The 20,391-nt window shown below is 44.4% G+C and overlaps 1 protein-coding gene across 3 annotated transcripts in view; it reads left to right on the plus strand.

The window, feature by feature from the left end:
* The first annotated feature begins 18,231 nt into the window (after nucleotides 1–18,231).
* PRRX2 (paired related homeobox 2) overlaps nucleotides 18,232–20,391 on the plus strand; it is a 58,178-nt gene continuing 56,018 nt past the window's right edge. For all 3 annotated transcript variants that reach the window (XM_079961508.1, XM_079961509.1, XM_079961510.1), the window contains exon 1: nucleotides 18,232–18,578. In XM_079961508.1, coding sequence (XP_079817634.1) covers nucleotides 18,326–18,578 — 253 coding nt within the window. In that variant the 5' untranslated portion in view covers nucleotides 18,232–18,325. The remainder of the gene's footprint in view (nucleotides 18,579–20,391) is intronic.

Consider the following 20,391-nt stretch of genomic DNA (forward strand, 5'->3'; position numbering starts at 1 on the left):
GTTGGAAGCTGCCCAGAGTGGCTGGCGCAACCCAGTAAGATGTGTGGGGTATAAATAGTAGAATCATTCTGGAATGGGACATCCCTATTTTCATCGGAGAAATGTTGGAGGGTGTGGTGACGCAAGAGCCAATGACAGGGAGAGCTGACTCATTCTAGCTTTGTCATTGTTGACATCCCTGAAGGAATAAATTAATGTTGGAAACATGCTCATTTGTCACCTTGATTGTGATTACAGGACCATACTGTTAAGTTGTGGGTTGACATAGCAGACGACACAGCGATTTCTCCAAAGCAGCTCTTTATTTTGTAAGCTGGAATAGAACTGGCAAGTAAACAGCTCAGCCGGCCTGCTTTTATAGGCAGCCGGCTGTCAACATTGTAGCAACAACAACCCAGAGTTTCCCGCCTAAAATAACTGACGTGAACCTGAGTGAAAACTATCTACAGACCTGAGTGAAAACTATCTACAGTATCCCCCTGCTGGCCCAGGGTGAAACTTCACTACATAACACATACCATAAGAAATGGGGTTTGGGGAGGTCAGGGTGTCAGGTTGACATCTGTTGTTATAGAAAGTATTGGTTTAAACTGTAGAGATCTTTTCTATTCTATGATTTCAAGAAGGTTCTGGAAGCTTCTCTGTGTGAAAAAAGCTGGTGCAAGCTGGAAGTTTCAAGCTAACCAGCAAGCCTCAAAGAAGCTGAACAGCTGGTTCAAACTGGTTCTGTTATCTTTTTTTGTCTGGGTCATGCTGACTATAATAATAGGCCAGAAGGAGCCTGAGCTTCACTTTCTGTCTCTCTTCTGGTGTGGTGTTTTGTACATAATATGCTTAAGTGTTAAGGTTTTAGTCTTAGTGTTAAGTTTAAGTATGCTGCAACTGGATTTCTTATGGACTGTGCCAATCCTGAAGAATATGGGTTTGTGACCATTATGCTTATTTGCCTACTGGATGAGGCTGATTGCCTCCCAAGTTATTTTTCGGGAACCCTGCATTGTGGTTAAGTTTTTACTCTGCTAACTATACTTTGGGGTCTGCTCTGGATCAATATGGGTTAACCCTTTCCTCCCAGGCTGGGAAGTGCTCCCTTCCAAAGCCGTTATTAACTTTCTAGGAGGGAAATCTTCCATCGGTCATCAGTGCAAATGTCAATTTAGGTTTCTCTCCATTTTTCAGTTTTCCAGTCTTAAATTCAGCTCTCCACATTCCCACAGTGCTTGCCCTTTTTGTTGACTTGCATCTATTTTTTTGCCTGATACTGTAGACAGTATTTTTGCAAATAATTTCCCCCCTAATGTAATGGATTTTTGGTGTGTTGTTCTCATATATATATATATATATATATATATGCATGTTTAGGCATACCTTTCTCCTAACATATACATTTTTATATACTTGGCTGGTGAACTGCCTTGAAAAATTCGGGCATTCAAAGGAGGTAGCTTCAGGAAGCTCAAATGTGAGCAGAATTGAACTTCTCTCTCCCCCCCACATCCCTAAAGGTAAAGGTAAAGGTACCTCTGACCATTAGGTCCAGTCGTGGCCGACTCTGGGGTTGCGGTGCTCATCTGACTTTATTGGCCGAGGGAGCCGGCGTACAGCTTCCGGGTCATGTGGCCAGCATGACTAAGCCGCTTCTGGTGAACCAGAGCAGCGCACGGAAACGCCGTTTACCTTCCCACTAGAGCGGTACCTATTTATCTACTTGCACTTTGACGTGCTTTCAAACTGCTAGGTTGGCAGGAGCAGGGTCTGAGCAACGGGAACTCACCCCGTCACAGGGATTCAAATCGCCAACCTTCTGATCAGCAAGCCCTGGCCTAGGCGGCACCCGTGTCCCTTCCCCCATCCCTAGCCATCAGATATATCATTTGATTATAGGGGAGAGGTGACAACACCTTCCCCACCCTCTACATGGAGCAGTTGATGAGCAAAGGATTTGTGCACCTGTGTGCTTCTGTGTGGAAATAGGCCTGAGTGAAGTGTAGGCCAAAACTGCTTCTGAACACCAGTGTTGAGAACCACAGAAGGGGAGAGGGCTTATGAGCTCAATTCCTGTTTGCAGGTTTCCCAAAATGCACATCTTTTTGGCCACCGAGAGAGCAAGATGCTGCACTTATATGGACACCTGTTGCCCTGATTCTGCAGGGTCTCCTGATGTTCTTTTCTGTGTGATATGTATGTGCACTGTATTTCAGAAACAAGCATCATTTTCATGGAATGCCCTTTTTTAAAAAAAGGAAATGAAATGATGGATGTCTGTCTTTAGGGACCCATGTATTTCCATGCCATGCCCCCCACTCCAGGAAATGTACTCTGAATTCCAGAGTGAAACAAGAAGGGCATTATCATGCAAAATAACCCAGCTCACCTTACAAATGCAGAAAAGGGGGGGGGCAGAAAGGGCTGGGCAGGAGGTTACTATCCTGATCCTATCAGCTTTCTCTGGCCCCAGACAGGAATTGCAGACTTGAAGACAGTTTGGGCCTGAGTAAAATGCATTTTGGCGATCCATCAGGGAGGCAGAGAGAGAGAAAGAATGAAAAGAGAGGGCATTTTAGGAAGAGAGCCAGGGAAATTTGATCATTAAGAAACCCCTCCTGGCTGTCTGGGGAAATTTAATTAAATCACTGGAAGGCTCGCACACAAGAGCACACATCTGGATCCAATATGTCCCGCTTTGATACACTCTCTCTCTCTCTCCCCACACCCCATATCGTTGTTGAAGGGGGAATCGAGGAGGGACAGAGGACGTGGTGGGGCGAGGAAAACAGCAGAACCACAGAACCATGGCAAAGAAAGAGAAAAAAAGAATTGCGGGTGGGGAGGGGAGGGTACAAGGAATGTGTGTGCAGAGAAGACAGTGGAGCCATTTTATTTATTTATTTATTTATTTTTGCAACATAGTTTGGCTAACAGAGAGACGAGGAGCTCAACCAAGGTAGAAACCATAGGAATCTGCCCTGCACTCAGTCCAACTATTGAGCCATCTAGCTCAGTATTGTCTACACTGACTGGCAGGAATGGCTCGCCAGGGTTTCAGGCAGGGGCTATTCCCAGCTTTACCTGGAATGGAACCTTTACCTGGAATGGGTCCTTCTGTGCTCTATCACTGAGCTATGACTCTCCCCCTTTCAGTAAAGCAAGATTCTAGTCCTAATGGTCCTTAATAATAAAATAAAAGTAATTTATTTAATTTATAAACTTTATCAAAAGTTCCCAGGGCATGCGTTAGAAACACATTACCAATGATAAAAACGTAAGAAAAACATAGTAAGACGTGTACTGGCATGCAGCCTGATAGTAAAATAATCATAATAAAAGTCCTCTCCTCCACACTTTCACAGTCCATAGATTATTTAACAGCCATAGACCTGGGTAAGGAGGAATGTTTTTGCCTGGCATCTAAAGACATGTAATGATGGAGCCAGGTGAGCCTTGCTGGGGAGAGCATTTCACAATCAGGGAGCCACCACAGAAAAGCATTGTTCTCTTATTGCCACCCTCCGAACCTCTTGGGGAGGTGGGACACAGAGAAGGGCCTCAGGTGACATCATCAGGCTCATCCCCAGGGTCTCAGGTTGCTTCTGACTTGGCAACCTGAAATCCTGGCCCTGAAATCTCCGGGTCTGGGGTGCTTCTGACCTGGAAGCCTTAGCCTGGATATATAAATATTGTGATGCAAAAGCAAGCCCCAAGCACTGTGATGCAAAAATATTATGGTCTGTGTCCACTGCTTCCTCCTGCCCTCTTTTGGACAGAAATGCCATTTGTCTGACATTCAGAATCACAAGCGAGCCTTCCTTCCAAATATAGGATTCCGTGACCAGATTTTTCCTTTCATCATTGGCTCCATGGCACTCCACCCATCAGGAAGCCCTCCTCTCATTCCCTGGAAGAAAACATCCTGAGATGGGCGAGGCTAGCCTAAGCCTCTCTTGCAGCAACACACGCACACACACACCCTCCAAAAGAGAACTGTCTTAGAACACCTTGAAAGGCAATCAGATTGAGATCCTGCCACATGAAGTCTGATGTATGTCACATGGAGACTTGCTCTTATTTTCAGAAGAAAACAGCATTCTTCTGTCCTCTGCCTTCCCATCAATCTTGCGGCTTCCACATATCCTGCAAATATCTGTGTTTTCTCACTTAAGTTGCCCCATTTCCAAAAACAACCACAATTCTCTCCCTCCCTGGCAGATACAGTGCTAGGGAATGATAAGGCATGAGAAAATGTGTCTATTTTAGTTCCTAAGAAGGTGTCAGATAGGAATGGGCAATTCTGACAATTTCGGCTTCACTCAGCTTCTCATTTTCCTCACCTTAAGATCAGGTCTCCACCTGAACTCCAAATCAATTTGGGCATTATCATCATGGAAATTGATCAGCGTTTTAATGCTAATGTTTCTCACTATTCACATTTTTATATGCAATTTTGCAAGTGGTTCTCTCTAATATAATGTACTTTTGTATGTTATTCTACCCTAATCACATGCATTTTATGTGCACTTTGCCTAGAGCTGATTGCAGTTCAGCAGCATATGAATTGTTTCTTTTTTAAAAAATACATTTTGAGGGGGATAAATATTACATGGTTGCAGAACTGCATTGCAAAATTCAGAAAAACACAAATTCTGAAGGATCATCCGTGTTTTGGTTTGCAGAGGGTCCAATGAAACCCTACTTGCAGGAGAAATTATGGGCCTAAATGAGTCCTGTCCATTGATTTCAATGGGTCTGACCAGAGTAGCATTGGCTACAATTCATGTTTTCTTAGGAAGCACATATTAGGTTGGTTTTGCCTTGAAATCAAACCCCTAAAAGGTGCAATTAAAAACAGCCCCAATCAGACAAGGTGATGGGGGGCCTTTTAGGGTTGTTTTTTTAAAGTGGGGGACTGGAAAAGAGGAAGGAAGGAAGGAAGGAAGGAAGGAAGGAAGGAAGGAAGGAAGGAGTGTCTGGTGCCTTCAGAATGCCACATTTTGCAAGCAGGGTTCAAGAGCATGCTAGGGATTTGTGTGCTTTTGACATCTACTGCAACAGATCCACTTGGAAAAGTAGAGCTAAGGAAGGCGATGGGCAGAGATGAGCAGAAAAGTGAGGGATAGTTAACAGGAAGACATACTGTATATACAATGCGTAAGCAAATCAAAATGTATGATACTTTTCATATAACCTCCGGACAAACAAATAAGGATGCTCCACAGGCACATACCTCCACATGTGGTGGGAATGTCCCCAAATCCAACTCTTCTGGGGACTTCCGGTCGGCGCCAGCGTTTAATGGCGGTCCGAGCCTCGAGCTCCGAGGCAGGACTGCTTCGCTAGTTCGGGTCTTACCCGCTACGGCGAGCGGGGGACCCCTAAAATCACAGGCGCGGAGCCTGTGAACAAAGGAGATTCGGTGGGCACCTTTTCCGCCCCCCGGCACTGTGAAGGAGCCTTTTTAAAGGCTTCTGAGCGGCATCGGGGTAAGCGCGGTGCTGAGAGTCGTCACCCAGCTAGCGGAGTGAAGCCGCGTCGCCATGAACGGAGAGCGCCGATTCCTTCCTGTAACTGGAAATTGACTACAACACCCGTGAGTAAGATTGGAAATTGACGGGACACTAAAATAAGAAATTTGGCTGAAAACGGGAAAGGCATAAATTAAGGAAGTCTGCCTCCCCGGAGCTGCAGGAGAAACAAAGCAACGAAAAATCAAGCTGCATTTGAAGGGAATGTCCCCAAATCCAACTCTTCTGGACATCAGTCATACAAGAAATATACAAAATAACTAAGCAAGTACTGTATTAGAAGTCAACGGCGGAACTGGCCCTACTGAACGTCTTCCAAGATAATAATGCTCACTCACATCATAAAGAGCTCATAACCCACCTACTCTCAGCAGCCTAAGGCATCATAGCCAGGCACTGGAGAGACCTGTCAGGAGTAAGCATGGACCAATGGTATAAAATAGTATGGGAAACAGCCTTATTTAAAAAAATAACCAATAAACTGAAACAGAAGAAGACGCCTTCACCCCCGTGTGGTTCCCCTTTATCACATACACAGCCAAACAAGAAAACAACAAGAATCCTCTGACAGCATACGAATCAATCTGGCTAACCTGATTCAAACACACACACACAGCACTCACACACAAAAACAAATTTCACTACAGCCAGCCAAAGTCATCCAACCACACCCTAGGCCATTCCCAGCCTCTCTCACCACCAAGGTAACACAACAAGCGAATAGTAAGAGAACCCACACAAGTGATGCTGACACAAAATCCCACACATACACTAAGTAGAAGAACAGAAGCATTGCCACCCCACCCCACTCACCATTCCTCTTTCCCCCTCTTTTCTTCCTAACCTAACACTGTATGCAACACTAATATCTCACAACAAATGAAACTGATCTGTAGAAAGCACAACTTGAAAAAAGAGACAGTGCACATATTTTGGTAAAGTAAGAAATCTTTAATAAAAACATATATTTTTAAAAAAGAAGGATGCTCAATAAAGACCAGGTGGGATCTAACCACCACTTAAAAGGTAAAGGGTCCATTAGGTCCAGTTGTGGCCGACTCTGGGGTTGCGGTGCTTATCTTGCTTTATTGGCCGAGGGAGCCGGCATACAGCTTCCAGGTCATGTGGCCAGCATGACTAAGCCGCTTCTGGCGAACCAGAGCCGGTCACGGAAACGCCATTTACCTTCCCGCCGGAGCGGTACCTATTTATCTACAGTGGTACCTCGGATTACATACGCTTCAGGTTACATACACTTCAGGTTACAGGCTCCGCTAACCCAGAAATAGTACCTTGGGTTAAGAACTTTGCTTCAGGATGAGAACAGAAATTGTGAAATTGTGCTCCGGCAGCGCGGCAGCAGCAGGAGGTCGCATTAGCTAAAGTCGTGCTTCAGGTTAAGAACAGTTTCAGGTTAAGAACAGACTTCTGGAATGAATTGCCGTATTTTTCGCTCTATAAGATGCACCAGACCACAAGACGCACCTAGTTTTTGGAGGAGGAAAACAAACAAAAAATATTCTGAATCTCAGAAGCCAGAACAGCAAGAGGGAAAGCAGTGAAAGCAGCAATCCCTCTTGCTGTTCGGGCTTCTGTGATAGCTGTGTAGCCTGCATTCGCTCCATAAGACGCACACACATTTCCCCTTACATATCAGGAGGGAAAAAGTGAGTCTTATAGAGCAAAAAATACGGTAAGTACCGGTACTTAACCCGAGGTACCACTGTACTTTCACTTTGACGTGCTTTCGAACTGCTAGGTTGGCAGGAGCAGGGACCGAGCAACGGGAGCTCACCCCGTCACGGGGATTCGAACCGCCAACCTTCTGATTGGCAAGTCCTAGGCTCTGTGGTTTAACCCACAGCGCCACCCATGTCCCAACCACCACTTATCAATGGTCAAAGGCAGTAAATGTTTCTGAATACCAGTTGCTGGAAACCACTGGAGGGGAGAGGGCTGTTGTGCTCAAATCCTGTTTGTGGGATTCGCACAACAGGCATCTGGTTGGCCACTGTGAGGATAGGAGGCTGGGCTAGATGGGCCTGCTTTGGCAGATCCAGCAGCCAGGCTCTTCTGATGTTTTTCATGACTAAATGGATGTCTTGGTTTGGTCCAGCAGAAGAATAAGAGCCTTGGGCTAGACCAATGCCCTCCATATAACCAGTGTGTTCCTCGGGATTTAAGATGTGAATCCCTGTTTGAAAGGGCTGCCCCACCTCGTCTGGTTCCAGTGCTCCAAAGCAACAGGAGAAAGTAATTCAGCCAGAGCAGGAGATCAAAACGAGGCATGAGGAAAAACTATGCCCTGCTGAGAAAATGTAACATTTCCTTTTTTGATGTTTGGGCTACTGTAGCGCTGTCGGGTGCCCTGTGAGCAGAAATGGGGTTCAAGGAGGTTTGCCGCTTTTGCTTTCTTTGAAAGTGGAAGGAAGGAACAATTATCTACTTCTGCTTGGAAAAAGAGAGAGAGAGAGCGAAAGATGTTAATAAATCAAAACAAAGCCTCTGTCAACTAGTGATAGATTAATGCTAGCAGAATATTATGGGTCTTTGACCTGTTGGGTTGTACTCAACTAAATTGCACTCAGAGCAGATCCAATTCAATTAACACACCTAAATGAGACTAACATTGGAGGCAGCCCATTGAAAGCAATGGAAATAACTCACTCTCAGTAGAACTAACTTTCAGTGCATCTTCTTCTTGTTGTTGTTGTTGTTGCTGCTGCTGTTGTTTCATTTCCTTTTCTCTCCATTTAAACCCTCAAGGATTTAGTAAAATTCATGCAAGGTCACAGTGTGACCCCTGGTTCTGGATTTCAAAGAAGTCAGCCCAGGACAGGAACAAAATCTATTTTATTTTTTCCTCTCCAGAAGTGTATGATATTATGGTTTCACACGAGGGCAGTGATCTCCAGTCTTCTCCACATCCTCATTGTTCTCAAAACAGTTGGAAAAGGAAAAGGAGTCACCCGTCTTATAAATGGCTTTGCTTTACTCCTAGTGTAAATAAAGCAAATTTATTGGTTTGACCTCCTGGATCATTGCCCGTAAAGGGAGAACCTCCAGAAAATGAAACAGAAAAAGTCAAAAGTTCAACTGGCTCAAGACTGATGGAGCAGCGGGGGGAGACGGGATGGACACCAAGTGGGAGAGGCAAAATCAAAGAAAGGAAACCAAGGTTACACTTCTTGAGAGAAGAAAAAGACAGTGGCCCCACCAGGAAACCAGAACTGAAGTGTTCATGAAAATGCAGAGAAGATAATAAAATAATAGAATCATGGAACTGTAGAGTTGGAAGGGACAGCAAGAATCATCCACCCCAACTGCAGGACTCTCAACTGGACCATCTGTGACAGATATCTATCCAACCTCTGCTTAAAAACCTCCAAGGAAGGAGAGTCCATTACCTCCTGTGGGAGTCTGTTCCACTGTTGAATGGCTCTTACTCTCAGAAGGTTCTTAATGCTGAAGAAGACAGAACTGGGATTCAATATGACATTTGCAGATTGGAAAACTGGGCCCCAAACTAACAAAATGAATAACCAACAGGGATAAATGTAAGGTTCTGCACTTAGGCAGGAAGAACAAGATAAACAAATATGAGATGGGGGATACGTGGCTTGCCAGTAATATATGTGAAAAGGATCAAGGGGTCTTAGTAGACCAAAAGCTTAACAAGAGTTAATAGTGTGATGCAGCAGCAAAAAAAGCTAATGCTCTTTTAGGCTGCATTAAGAAATGTATAGTGTCCAGATTAAGGGAAGTAGTAGTACCACTCTATTCTGACTTCATCAAACAGTTAGAGCACCACAGGCTACCTTGTCTTAGGGTTCTGCCAAACAAGAACTCAAGAATAGACCTGTTGAAATTGATGGACATTGATGGACTGACTTCTCTTGAGCAGGAAAATGATTGCCTGCCCCTCAAAGACGGGTGTTTCTTTGCAGGCATATTCTGCAAGAGGTCATAGATGCAATCAAAGAGCACTATTTATTATATGGAGAGAATAGTCAATGCTGAATCTGCCACAGGATCTCGCTTCCTCTGCTCTGGTGATTGCTGGTATTTATGGATTGCTCACACATCATTTTGCTTGGGCCTCATCTGTACTATACATTTAAAGCAGTATCATGCCACTTTAAACAGTCATGGCTTCCCCCCAAGAATTATGGGAATTGTAGTTTGTTTGAAGTGTTGAGAGATGTTAGGAGACCCCTTTTTCCTACTCTCAGAACTATGATTCCCAGAGTTCCCTGGGAAGAGGGATTGATTGTTGAACCACTCTGGGTACTGTAGCTCTGAGAGGCGAAAGGGGGGGTGTCTTCTGGGTTAGAGTCTTGGGCCAGGACAATGGTGACCTAGTGCAGATCCTTGGGCTCCATTGGAAGGAAGGACAGGATATTATTTTAATAAATAAAATGTAATAAATAAACTCCTCCCTCTGCCAGGAACCTTACCGGGTGACCTTGGGCCAGTTACTCTCTCAGCCTACCCAACCTTTCGGGATCATTTTGTAAGAATAAAATGGCAGGGAATTCATGTGCAACCTTGAGGAAAGGTGGAATATGATCCAAGAAAAATTAAGAAATATCACATTTAGGCTTGTTGTTAACCCCACATTCATTCTCTTTCTCTCTGTGTTATAATCTGTACATTCTACTTTTAATCAATTAATCATCCTGATGATCAAATATATCTTAGCATTCTAGTTTAAAAAAGGAGTATATCACTTTCCATAATTGAAAACAAACAGCTGCTAAAATCAACAGGCCTGGCAACTGGGATCTCTTAAAATGGCATTATATGTCTCCTTTAAAATAAATGTATTTAATCCTATATAAATTGTGTAATCCTCTAGGTCTCTCTTAAGTACTAGAATGAATATATATATGAGCGAGAGAGAAAGCAACATGGGACATTATTGAAAGGCCAGTTAATTTCTCAGTGACTTACTGTTCTGATTCCCCTTTCTGAAATGTGCAAAGAGTTGCAGGGTAATTTGAAGGACCCCTGCTGAACGCACTATAAATCTTGGCGTGTCTAAAGAAACTTTATCAGACCGCTAGGACTGGTGAGAAAGAAAACTGCCCCCCTCCACAACCTTCGTTCTCTCACTCCCCTTTTCCTCCACATCCTTTGGAAAGCCGATCCTCTTTGATCATAAAAGGTCATATTTCACCTTAGAAATACCAGCAATCACCAGAGTGGAGGAGATCCTGAGGGGATCCTGAGGGGGTTAGGGGGTTTCACCACTGATTATTCTCTCTGTATAATAATTTCACACCCTGAGAGGCAAGCCCCACACTCCCTCCTCAACTTTCCTGGAAGAGAAACAGATTTCAGTGGGTTCAAGAATGGGTTATAATAAAGGATAACTGTAGGGTCGTCCCAACCCCAGTTAAATGAGCAGGAAGACAGCCTTGAATCATTAAAGGCACCCCCCTTTCCCCCCAGATCCCTTCTCCACCCCTCTAACCCTGTCTGATGCAGCTTGACGATGCCCCCAGGCTCTCAAAGGCAGTAATCACAGCAAGATGTTACCCCAGTTAAGAGGCGGCCTCTAGGGCTAGACTCAGCCAATTAAAAAGACGGGGAGGAGGTAAAAGGTCAGCCTTGGAGTCTTTGGTACCCCTGTCCTGTGGCCATAAGTCCTTACCCCACCAGTAGGGATGGGATGAGGGAGGAATTTGGGACTGTCACCTACCTTGTTTACAACTCCCAAGCATGGATCGAAACTCAGCCAGCCTTCAAAAATTCACACTTTTCCGAAATTTGCAACATTCTTCTCTAGTTGAGTAAAGGGTGTGTGTGTGAGAGATGCATATACTCAGGTAAAGTGTGTATAAAAATGCACGTGTTCATTTAAATAACATGCAAAGATGCATGCAAAATTGTGCATATTAGAATAAATGTACATGAAAATGCAGGCGGATTTTCATGAGGGTTTTTCTTTAAAATCAATCAATCACAAACTAATACGGAGATTGTGGAGACCCAAATTTAAGATTGAAAACCCTCCGCAAAAATCTGAAATTGGCAGATTCACTCATCCCTTACCCTCCGGGCGTGCTTTTGCTGCCGTAGATGTTCAGAATCCACACACTTTCAGAACTGTTTAGTACAGGGATAGAGGAATCTCAGGCCTGGGGTACATGTGCGGCCCTCAGGTCCTCTCTATATGGACCTCCCCAAGCCCATCCCTCAGTGGTTCCCTTCAGGATGAAGCCATGTGTATATAGAGAAATTCTGGGTTTTGCATAGCTGGAATGAACCCTACTGTTGCTCCATTCACTTTTGACGGCCCCATCCACCACAGGCATGGATTCCTCCCCCAGAAGGGAATGTGGCTATCAGGCTGAAAAATGTTCCTTCTCCAGCTTTTAATTATAGGAGTCAACAATCAGGACAGAGCTCTATATTATTATTATTATTATTATTATTATTATTATTATTATTATTTACTCTTTGGCATCAATGTTGGCCCTTGCAGAAAGATAACTGCCTAGGTAGGAGAAGTGATCGGCATTTTCCAACGTTACACCACTGAGTTGGATTCGTGGCGCTGCAGAGGGGTTACTGCCAACCTTACTACAGTGGTACCTCGGATTAAGTACTTAATTCATTCAGGAGGTCCGTTCTTAACCTGAAGCACCATTTTAGCTAATGGGGCCTCATGCTGCCGCCGCGCCACCGGAGCACGATTTCTATTCTTATCATTAAGCAAAGTTCTTAAACTGAAGCACTATTTCTGGGTTAGCGGAGTCTGTACCCTGAAGCGTATGTAACCTGAAGCGTATGTAACCCGAGGTACCACTGTATATGCTTGTGAAACATGGACCACTTATAAACGCCATCTCCAGCTCCTCAAAAGATTCCATCAACGTTGTCTCCAAAATTTTTTACACATCACTTGGGAAGACAGGCGAACAAATATCAGTGTACTGGAAGAAGCAAAGTTCACCAGTGCTGAACAATGATTCTTCAACATCAACTTCGTTGGACTGGTCATGTTGTGAGGATGCCTGATGATAGTCTTCCAAAGCAACTACTCTATTCTGAACGTAAAAATGGAAAGCGTAATGCTGGTGGTCAATGAAAGAGGTTTAAAGATTGTCTCAAGGCAAATTTAAAAAAATGTAGAATAAATACTGACAACTGGGAAACATTGGCCTGAGAGCGCTCCAGTTGGTGAACAGCCTTTACCAAAGGTTTCATGTGCTTTGAAGACACTCGAACTCAGGACGCAAGGGAGAAACGCGCTAAGAGGAAGGCACGCTTGGCAAATCCTTACCATGATCAAATCCCACCTGGAAACCAACGTCCCCACTGTGGAAGGACGTGTGAATCCAGAATTGGCCTCCACAGTCACTTACGGACTCATTATTAAAACCGTGTTCAAGGAAGGGAATCTTACTCAGCTACGAGTGATTACCAAAGAGAGAGAGAGAGAGAGAGAGAGACTTACTCTTCATCAGCAGCTCCCAGAGCAGGTTACAACGATTTCAAGTTCAGAATTAAAAACAGTTAAAGCAGATTACAGTCACAGGAATATTCATTATTATTTATCTACTGCATTTAAATCCCACCTTTTTCTCCTAGGAGCTCAAGGTAGCGTCCATAGTTCTCCCCCCTCATTTAATAACCACAAAAACCCCTGTAGGTTAGATCAGGCTGAGAGGCAGTGACTGGGCCCCAAGGTCATCCAGTGAGCTTCTTGGCCATGTATGTGTGGGAGGGAGGGACTTGAACACTCTGTGGGCCCTAAACACATACACCTCCATTTTCAAAAGCTGGAATAAAGAGGTGCATCTTCAGCATTCACCGTAAGTTGTGTAATGAAGGTGCCAGTTCCGGAAGGGAGTTCCGTAGTTCAGGGGCCACCACAGAGAAGACCCTCTCCTGGGCCACCCCACCCCACAGGCTTCTGAGAGTGGGGGAACTACCAGGGTACTGAGTAAAGTTAAACAGTACAGTCGAAGAATATTTATTATTATTTATTAATTTAAAACAAATATTTAAAATAAATAAAATAAGTAAGGAAGTAAACAAGTGTATGACTAGAGAGAAGACTTCTACCTTGCCTCAGCCTACTTCCTTGAAAATAATGCTCAGCATGGCAAAATTTCATGCTGTTATCCTTAAGCTGTTTTATTTATTATCCCACCTTTCCCCTCTGGGAAGCTAATGGTGACAGGCATTGTTCTCCCTCTCCTCATTTAATCCCCACAACAACAACCCTTTGAGGTAGGTTAGGCTGGGAGTGAGTAACTAGCCTAAGAACAGCTAGTGAGGTTCATGGCTGAGTGAAGATTTGAACCCTGGACTTCCAGGTCCTGGTCCAATGCTCTAACTACCATGTCATGCTGACTCTCAAATAGTTGGTTAATCTGGTTAATCCATGGTTAATCAGGAAAGAGATTATCACTTCTCTGACTGAACATCACAGACATAGGACTCAGCTATACAGCTGCAAATATAACGTTTTAAGTGCTTTTTAAGTGCATTATACAAATGTGACACTAGATGGTGATGGTGAGCTTATGGCAAATTCAATATTTTTTCAAAACGCTTTTTAAAAAAGCATTTTCATAGTGTTTTTTTATATTTCCACCATAAACAGTAGGGAGTTGGGCTAAGCCCATTCACTGAAAATGCAACAGTTGCCATGAATATCCAGAGCTTTGATGCAGAGCAAACCTTTTGGTTTCAGCCCTTCCAAATGCACTCATGATAGCCGGATAAGAGGAGTGTTTCACCCAGGAAGCAAATTGGGAGCCAGGCCAGCCATCACTAACTGATCAACTTCCCCTAAAGTTTCTGATCTCGGCTGGGTCCATAGATTCCTGTCAAAACAGAATGTTTGCGAAGCCTGTCACTGAAATAAGCGAACATGATCAAAGCAGATCTTTGTTTTTTTAACAGTTCTGGGTTCTTCAAGTTCTTTCAAAGGGTAACCAGGAGAAAGGAAAAGAGGGTGCAACTCCGATAAGTTTTTAAAATATAGCATTGTAGGAAAACTGACATCACGGGGCAAATCCGTTGTCATTTTTGTTACGGACAGGAGCCTTTCATTTAACGTTTTGGATCCAATTCATGTGTTCCAGAAACTGCCAATGAAAATATAATATGTTGGTTCTGTAGTTGGAAAGAATCCCAGCCAGTAAGTCTGGAAGTCAGAGGCTGAACAAATCCCTCTCGTCATTGCAATCCTGTGCTGTGGGTTTGGTTACTTGCTTCCTTAAAAAAACCCACTGGGTTTAAAAAACAGCAACAAAGTCATGGGACACAGTGAAATCCAAGGCTTGGACCAGCCAATCAGGCCGATGGAAAACACTTCTTCTTAGAGGAGCTTCCAAGGGTCCACTATAATGTTTATGTTTGTGACTTAACAGCTTCTTTCCTTTCATCTGTTTTGCAGATCTGTTACATGGAACTCTAGGTAGCAAGCAAGAGAAGTTCTGACCAGGAATGGGCAACCTCGCTTCTGTTCAGAAGAAGAGCCTGCTGGATCAGGCCAATGGCCCATCTAGCCCAGCATCCTGTTCTCCAAGGGGAAGCTTCCAAGCAGGATAAGAGGGGACACAAACCCACAGAAGCAGGGAGAATGCAGTGGGTTTCTTTGTTCAGCAGAAAAACATGCTTCGGACAGAAAACCCTGCCATGATCCCTGAGTGTGATAAGCCAGGCTGCCCAGCACCTGGATGGAAGACCTTCCCCACAACAACAACAATTAATTTCTCTCCAGGGCAAAAAGCCCAGAATTAAGTTTAAGATATTAACTGATGTGAAAGAAAGAGGGAGCTTTGCCCTGCCAGACCTAAAGTTGTATTATGAAGCCGCAGCTTTCTGCTGGCTAAAAGATTGGCTACTTCTCGAAGACACTGACGTATTGGACTTGGAAGGTTTCAATAACGCTTTTGGTTGGCATGCATACTTATGGTATGACAAGGTTAAGATCAATAAGGCCTTTAAGAACCATATTGTCAGAAAAGCAGTGTTTAATGTCTGGACAAAATATAAAGACTTATTGGAAAACAAAACTCCAAGGTGGCTTTCACCTCTGGAAGCTAAGGCCCGAAAAAGACCCAATATGGAGGCCAAATGGCCAAAATATTGGGAAATACTAGAAAAAGATGGAGACAATTGGAAATTGCAGAGTTTGGAGAAATTAAAGGATAAAGTGCGAGACTGGTTACACTACGCTCAGATTAAAGAAGTTTTTAAAAATGACAAAAAGTTAGGGTTCCAGGTGGAGAAATCGAAATTGGATACAGAACTGTTAGAACCTAAGACTAAGGTACTTTCAAGAATGTATAACTTGCTGTTAAAATGGAACACACAAGACGAAACGGTTAAATCGGCTATGATAAAGTGGGCACAGGATATTGGGTATAATATCATGTTTGATGACTGGGAAAGGTTGTGGACCACTGGGTTGAACTTCACTGCTTGTAATGCTTTGAAGGAAAATGTAATGAAAATGATGTATAGATGGTACATGACCCCAGTTAAACTTGCCAAAATATACCACCTGTCTGATAATAAATGTTGGAAATGTAAAGAAAATGAAGGAACATTCTTTCACCTCTGGTGGACGTGCCCTAAAGTGAAGGCTTTCTGGGAAATGATATATAATGAGTTGAAAAAGGTATTTAAGTATACCTTCCTTAAGAAACCAGAGGCCTTTCTTCTGGGTATTGTCGGCCAGAGGGTGATAAAGAAGGACAGAACTTTCTTCTTGTATGCAACAACGGCAGCAAGGATACTCATCGCTAAATATTGGAAAACCCAAGATCTACCCACACTGGAAGAATGGCAGATGCAACTGATAGACTATATGGAACTGGCTGAGATGACCGGCAGAATCCGAGACCTGGGAGAGGAGAGGGTTGAAGAAGATTGGAAGAAATTCAAGATTTACCTACAAAAATATTGTAATTTGGTTGAATGTTAATAAGGATGCTAGATCACAAACAATTGAGCACCACTAAAATAGTTGGAATTAGGATGATAAGTGAGATTGAGGAAAATATAATTTTTTTGGAGAATTATTAATTATATTTAAATGAGCGGGACATAAGAACGCAAACAAGTTGATAAATTGCTGGCAAAAATTTATAATGATGTAAGTGGGAGTGGGAGACGTGAGGGAGTCCAAAGAAGTTATGAAACTATGTTATGAAATATGTTACATTGTTTACTAATTTTGTATTGGTATTTAAAAATCTCAATAAAATATTATTAAAAAAAACAAAAAAACCCCTTTTACAATTTCCTCAAAAAAACAATTAATTTCTCTCCATAGAGGTGAATGGTGACAGTTTAGATGGGAGGGGGAATAAATAAATAAAGCCGCCCCCCACATGTCACTGATAACTGAACCTAGTCATAGGAACCCAAGAAGCTGCTTTCTGGTGACTCAGACCATTGGACCACCATGCCCAGTATTGTCTACAGCGACTGGCAAGAAGTATCCAGGGTTTCAGGTATGGAATGTATCCCAGTCCTACCTGACGTTGCCATTGAGGATTGAACACAGAAACTTTTGCAAGCAAATCAGGTGCTCTACCATTGACCGTGGATGGTGCTGTGGGTTAAACCACTGAGCCTAGGGCTTGCTGATCAGAAGGTTGGCGGTTCAAATCCCCGCGACGCGGTGAGCTCCCGTTGCTTGGTCCCTGCTCCTGCCAACCTAGCAGTTCGAAAGCACATCAAAGTGCAAGTAGATAAATAGGTACTGCTCTGGCGGGAAGGTAAACGGCGTTTCCGTGTGCTGTTCTGGTTCACCAGAAGCGGCTTAGTCATGCTGGCCACATGACCCGGAAGCTGTACGCTGGCTCCCTCGGCCAGTAAAGCGAGATGAGCGCCACAACCCCAGAGTCGGCCACGACTGGACCTAATGGTCAGGGGTCCCTTTACCTTTACCATTGACCCACCGCTCTCCCCCCAATTAGGAGTTAAGAATCTACCAGCCTGGATAGCTCTGTTGGTTAGAACATGGGGTTGATAATGCCAGTCCCTGTAAGAGACAGCTGCCTATTCCTGCACTGCAGGGCATTGGATTACATGACCCTCAGGGTTCCTTCCAACTTTATGATTCTATTTGGGGTGGAGGTGGGGACTTCAGGTAGGCAAATTATTTTCCCGTTTAAAGCTGTCCTTTTTCCAAACACGCTCCCCCCGCAAACGAACTTGTAGAAAAAAAGGCAGGGGGGATGACTAACCGAAAAACAGAAAAATTAGGAGCAGGAGGAGTGTGTGTGGTTGTCTGTCTGTCTGTTAAAAAGCAAACTTTTTTGTCGATTTCAGAGGAGGGAGGGGAGGGGGCAGCTCCTCTTGAGTCAGTTTCAGGAGAAGGGAGGGGAGGAAGGCTTCATCAGTTTCAGCAAAGGAGGGCCAACCTCTTGTCAATTTCTGAGCCAGGGGAGTCGTGCGAAAGAAAGAAAAAGAAACCAACAACTTTGGTCTCTGAGCGGCTCGAGAAGAAGCCAGAGAGAGTTTTGTGGGCTAGGCTGAGCAAGGGGAAATTGGGGGCGCGCTCCCTCGCCCTGTTTCCCCTCTCTTAGACGTCGACACGAGGCAGACCGAGATCTTCCCATCTTTTTCCCCTGGGAAACCACAGCCAGGAAGAACAAATCGGGGGTGTAGCGGGGGTCATCAGAACTTTTTTTTGGGAGGGGAGTAAGAGGGGGGAAAGGCAAGGAGAGCCGGATCGCTCGCAGTCTCCTGGGTTTGTGGGTGCTGGGTGCTGGTGAGCCGGGGTGGGTGGGGGGTCAGCAGGCGCCCTGGAGCCCCCCACCTCCGCGATGGACGCTGTGGCAGCCTTCGGCATGGATAAGCAATTTGCCCCGAACCCGGTGCGGATTTTGGACCCTCCGGACAACCCCCAGGCTCGGAAAAACTTCAGCGTCAGCCACCTCCTGGATTTGGAGGAAGTTGCCGCCGGCATGAATGGGGCAGCCAAGGAATCCGGCGCAGAGGCGAGGGAGAGCGGCAAGGGCGGGCCGGACCCCTCTGGGGGCAGCAGCGGGAGCGAAGGAGGAGGCGCCCTTCGGGAAGGTGAGCGCTTTTTAGATGAAGGGGGGAAGAGGAAAGAAGAGGAGATGTCCTCAGGCTTTCTTTTTGAGGGGGGTGTACTAAAGAATCTGTGACGATAGGATGTCCGGACTCATCCAACATTTGTGAAATGGGTAGGAAATGCCAGCCAGGCCTGGGGGAATCCACAAGCTTTCACACCCTGGCAGCCTTGCTCGCAGCTCCTCATAAAGTCCACCTACTTGGGAGTCAGCCCCACTGAATTCAAGAGGACTTGACTTATGAGTAGACATGATCCAAATGGTGCCGTTTATGGCAGATTTGGGGCCTGATCATGCCCGTTGTAAAGCATTTCACAGTGATCACACAGAGTGATCCTCATCAAAACACCATCCTTTATATCCCCCCCTTTCTTATTTCATCTAAATTTTCCCATAGTTTTATTGTTTATAATTTATTGGGTTTTCCACAAAAAATGGCAAATCCGGATTAATTGGTGAAATGATAACAGGTGGTGTTTTGATGAGAACAGCATTGGGTGGATGCTGTGTTGAACTTGTGTGCAACAGCCATCCCAAATCCACTATAAAGTAAGGTGTGCATAGGTTCCTTCCACATCTTCCTTAGTGGAAGCAAAAGCGCTGTTGAAATTGGTATCCAGTTGAGCCCTGTTCCTTCCATCAGGCCTTGCACTTTGTATTTTTTTCTGCAGGATTGTGCTCCTCTATCTATCTATCTATCTATCTATCTCTGTCTTTCTTGTATCTTTTCATAATCACACACTCTGAGTTCTGGGTTTATAGGACCAGCATCTTTTCCTGCACAGTGCCTAGCATGTAGTCCCTTTGCATTAATCTGGTTGGCCACTGTGAGAACAGGATGCTGGACTAGATGGCCCCTTTTGGGGGTCTCTTTTTAGGTGCTTAGGTTCTATATGTTAGCTCCAGGGTCAGAGGCAGCAATGCTTCTGAATACCAGTTGCAGGAAACTGCAGAAGGGGAGAGTTGCTGTTTCCAAGGGCATCTGGTTGGCCACAGTGAGAACATGATGCTGGACTAGATGGGGCATTGGCCTGATCTTACATCTCTGCTATTTCAATGACCAGTAGTTCCAGTGGTTAGCAATAGATTCCCCTCCTCCCCCCAGGCCTTGGAAACTGGGGAAAGAGGTGGGGGTTTTGTTTGGCAAACAGACATCTTAAAGCCATTGAGAGGGGTTTTTGCAGTTCATCTATGCTCTGAAATATGTTTGTGCATGAGCAAACGCCATGGAGACTATTATAAGCATCGTGAAATGTGACATCACGACAACAGCCACACATCCAAGAAGATTCCTTCTTCTTCTCCTTCTCCCTTCTTTCAGGATACAAATTCTTCAAAAGGAGGCTTACAAGAAACATAAAATTTATATGCTGCTTTTCAGCCAAAAAGACTCCCAAGGCAAGAATAAACAGATGTACACAAATACAACACAGAGCAAATACAACATAATGCAGAAACAAATGATGTAAATTCAACACATTTCCACAGTATCAGAAACCAAACGCATCTCTGCTCCTGCCAAAAAAAAAAAAAAAAAAAGGCAGATGACATTCCCTACAAAAATGATAAGGGTGAGAATACTTAAGCATATATAAAATGTCATCAGAAAGCTTCCCACAAGGCAGATGGGATAGATTAGCGCAGGAGTGGTGGTGGCGGTGGTGGTAAAAAGACTGCTTAGTTTTGCCATGAATACTAATGGGTAGTTGAGTTGCCTGGACCATAATTTATTGATGAGTTCTCAAGAGCCTTGGGGCTGAAATCATCACCAACTATATAGGCACAACTTTGGTCCT

This window comes from Podarcis cretensis (genome assembly GCF_951804945.1).
Source record: "Podarcis cretensis genome assembly, chromosome: Z".
Classification (NCBI taxonomy): Eukaryota; Metazoa; Chordata; class Lepidosauria; order Squamata; family Lacertidae; genus Podarcis; species Podarcis cretensis.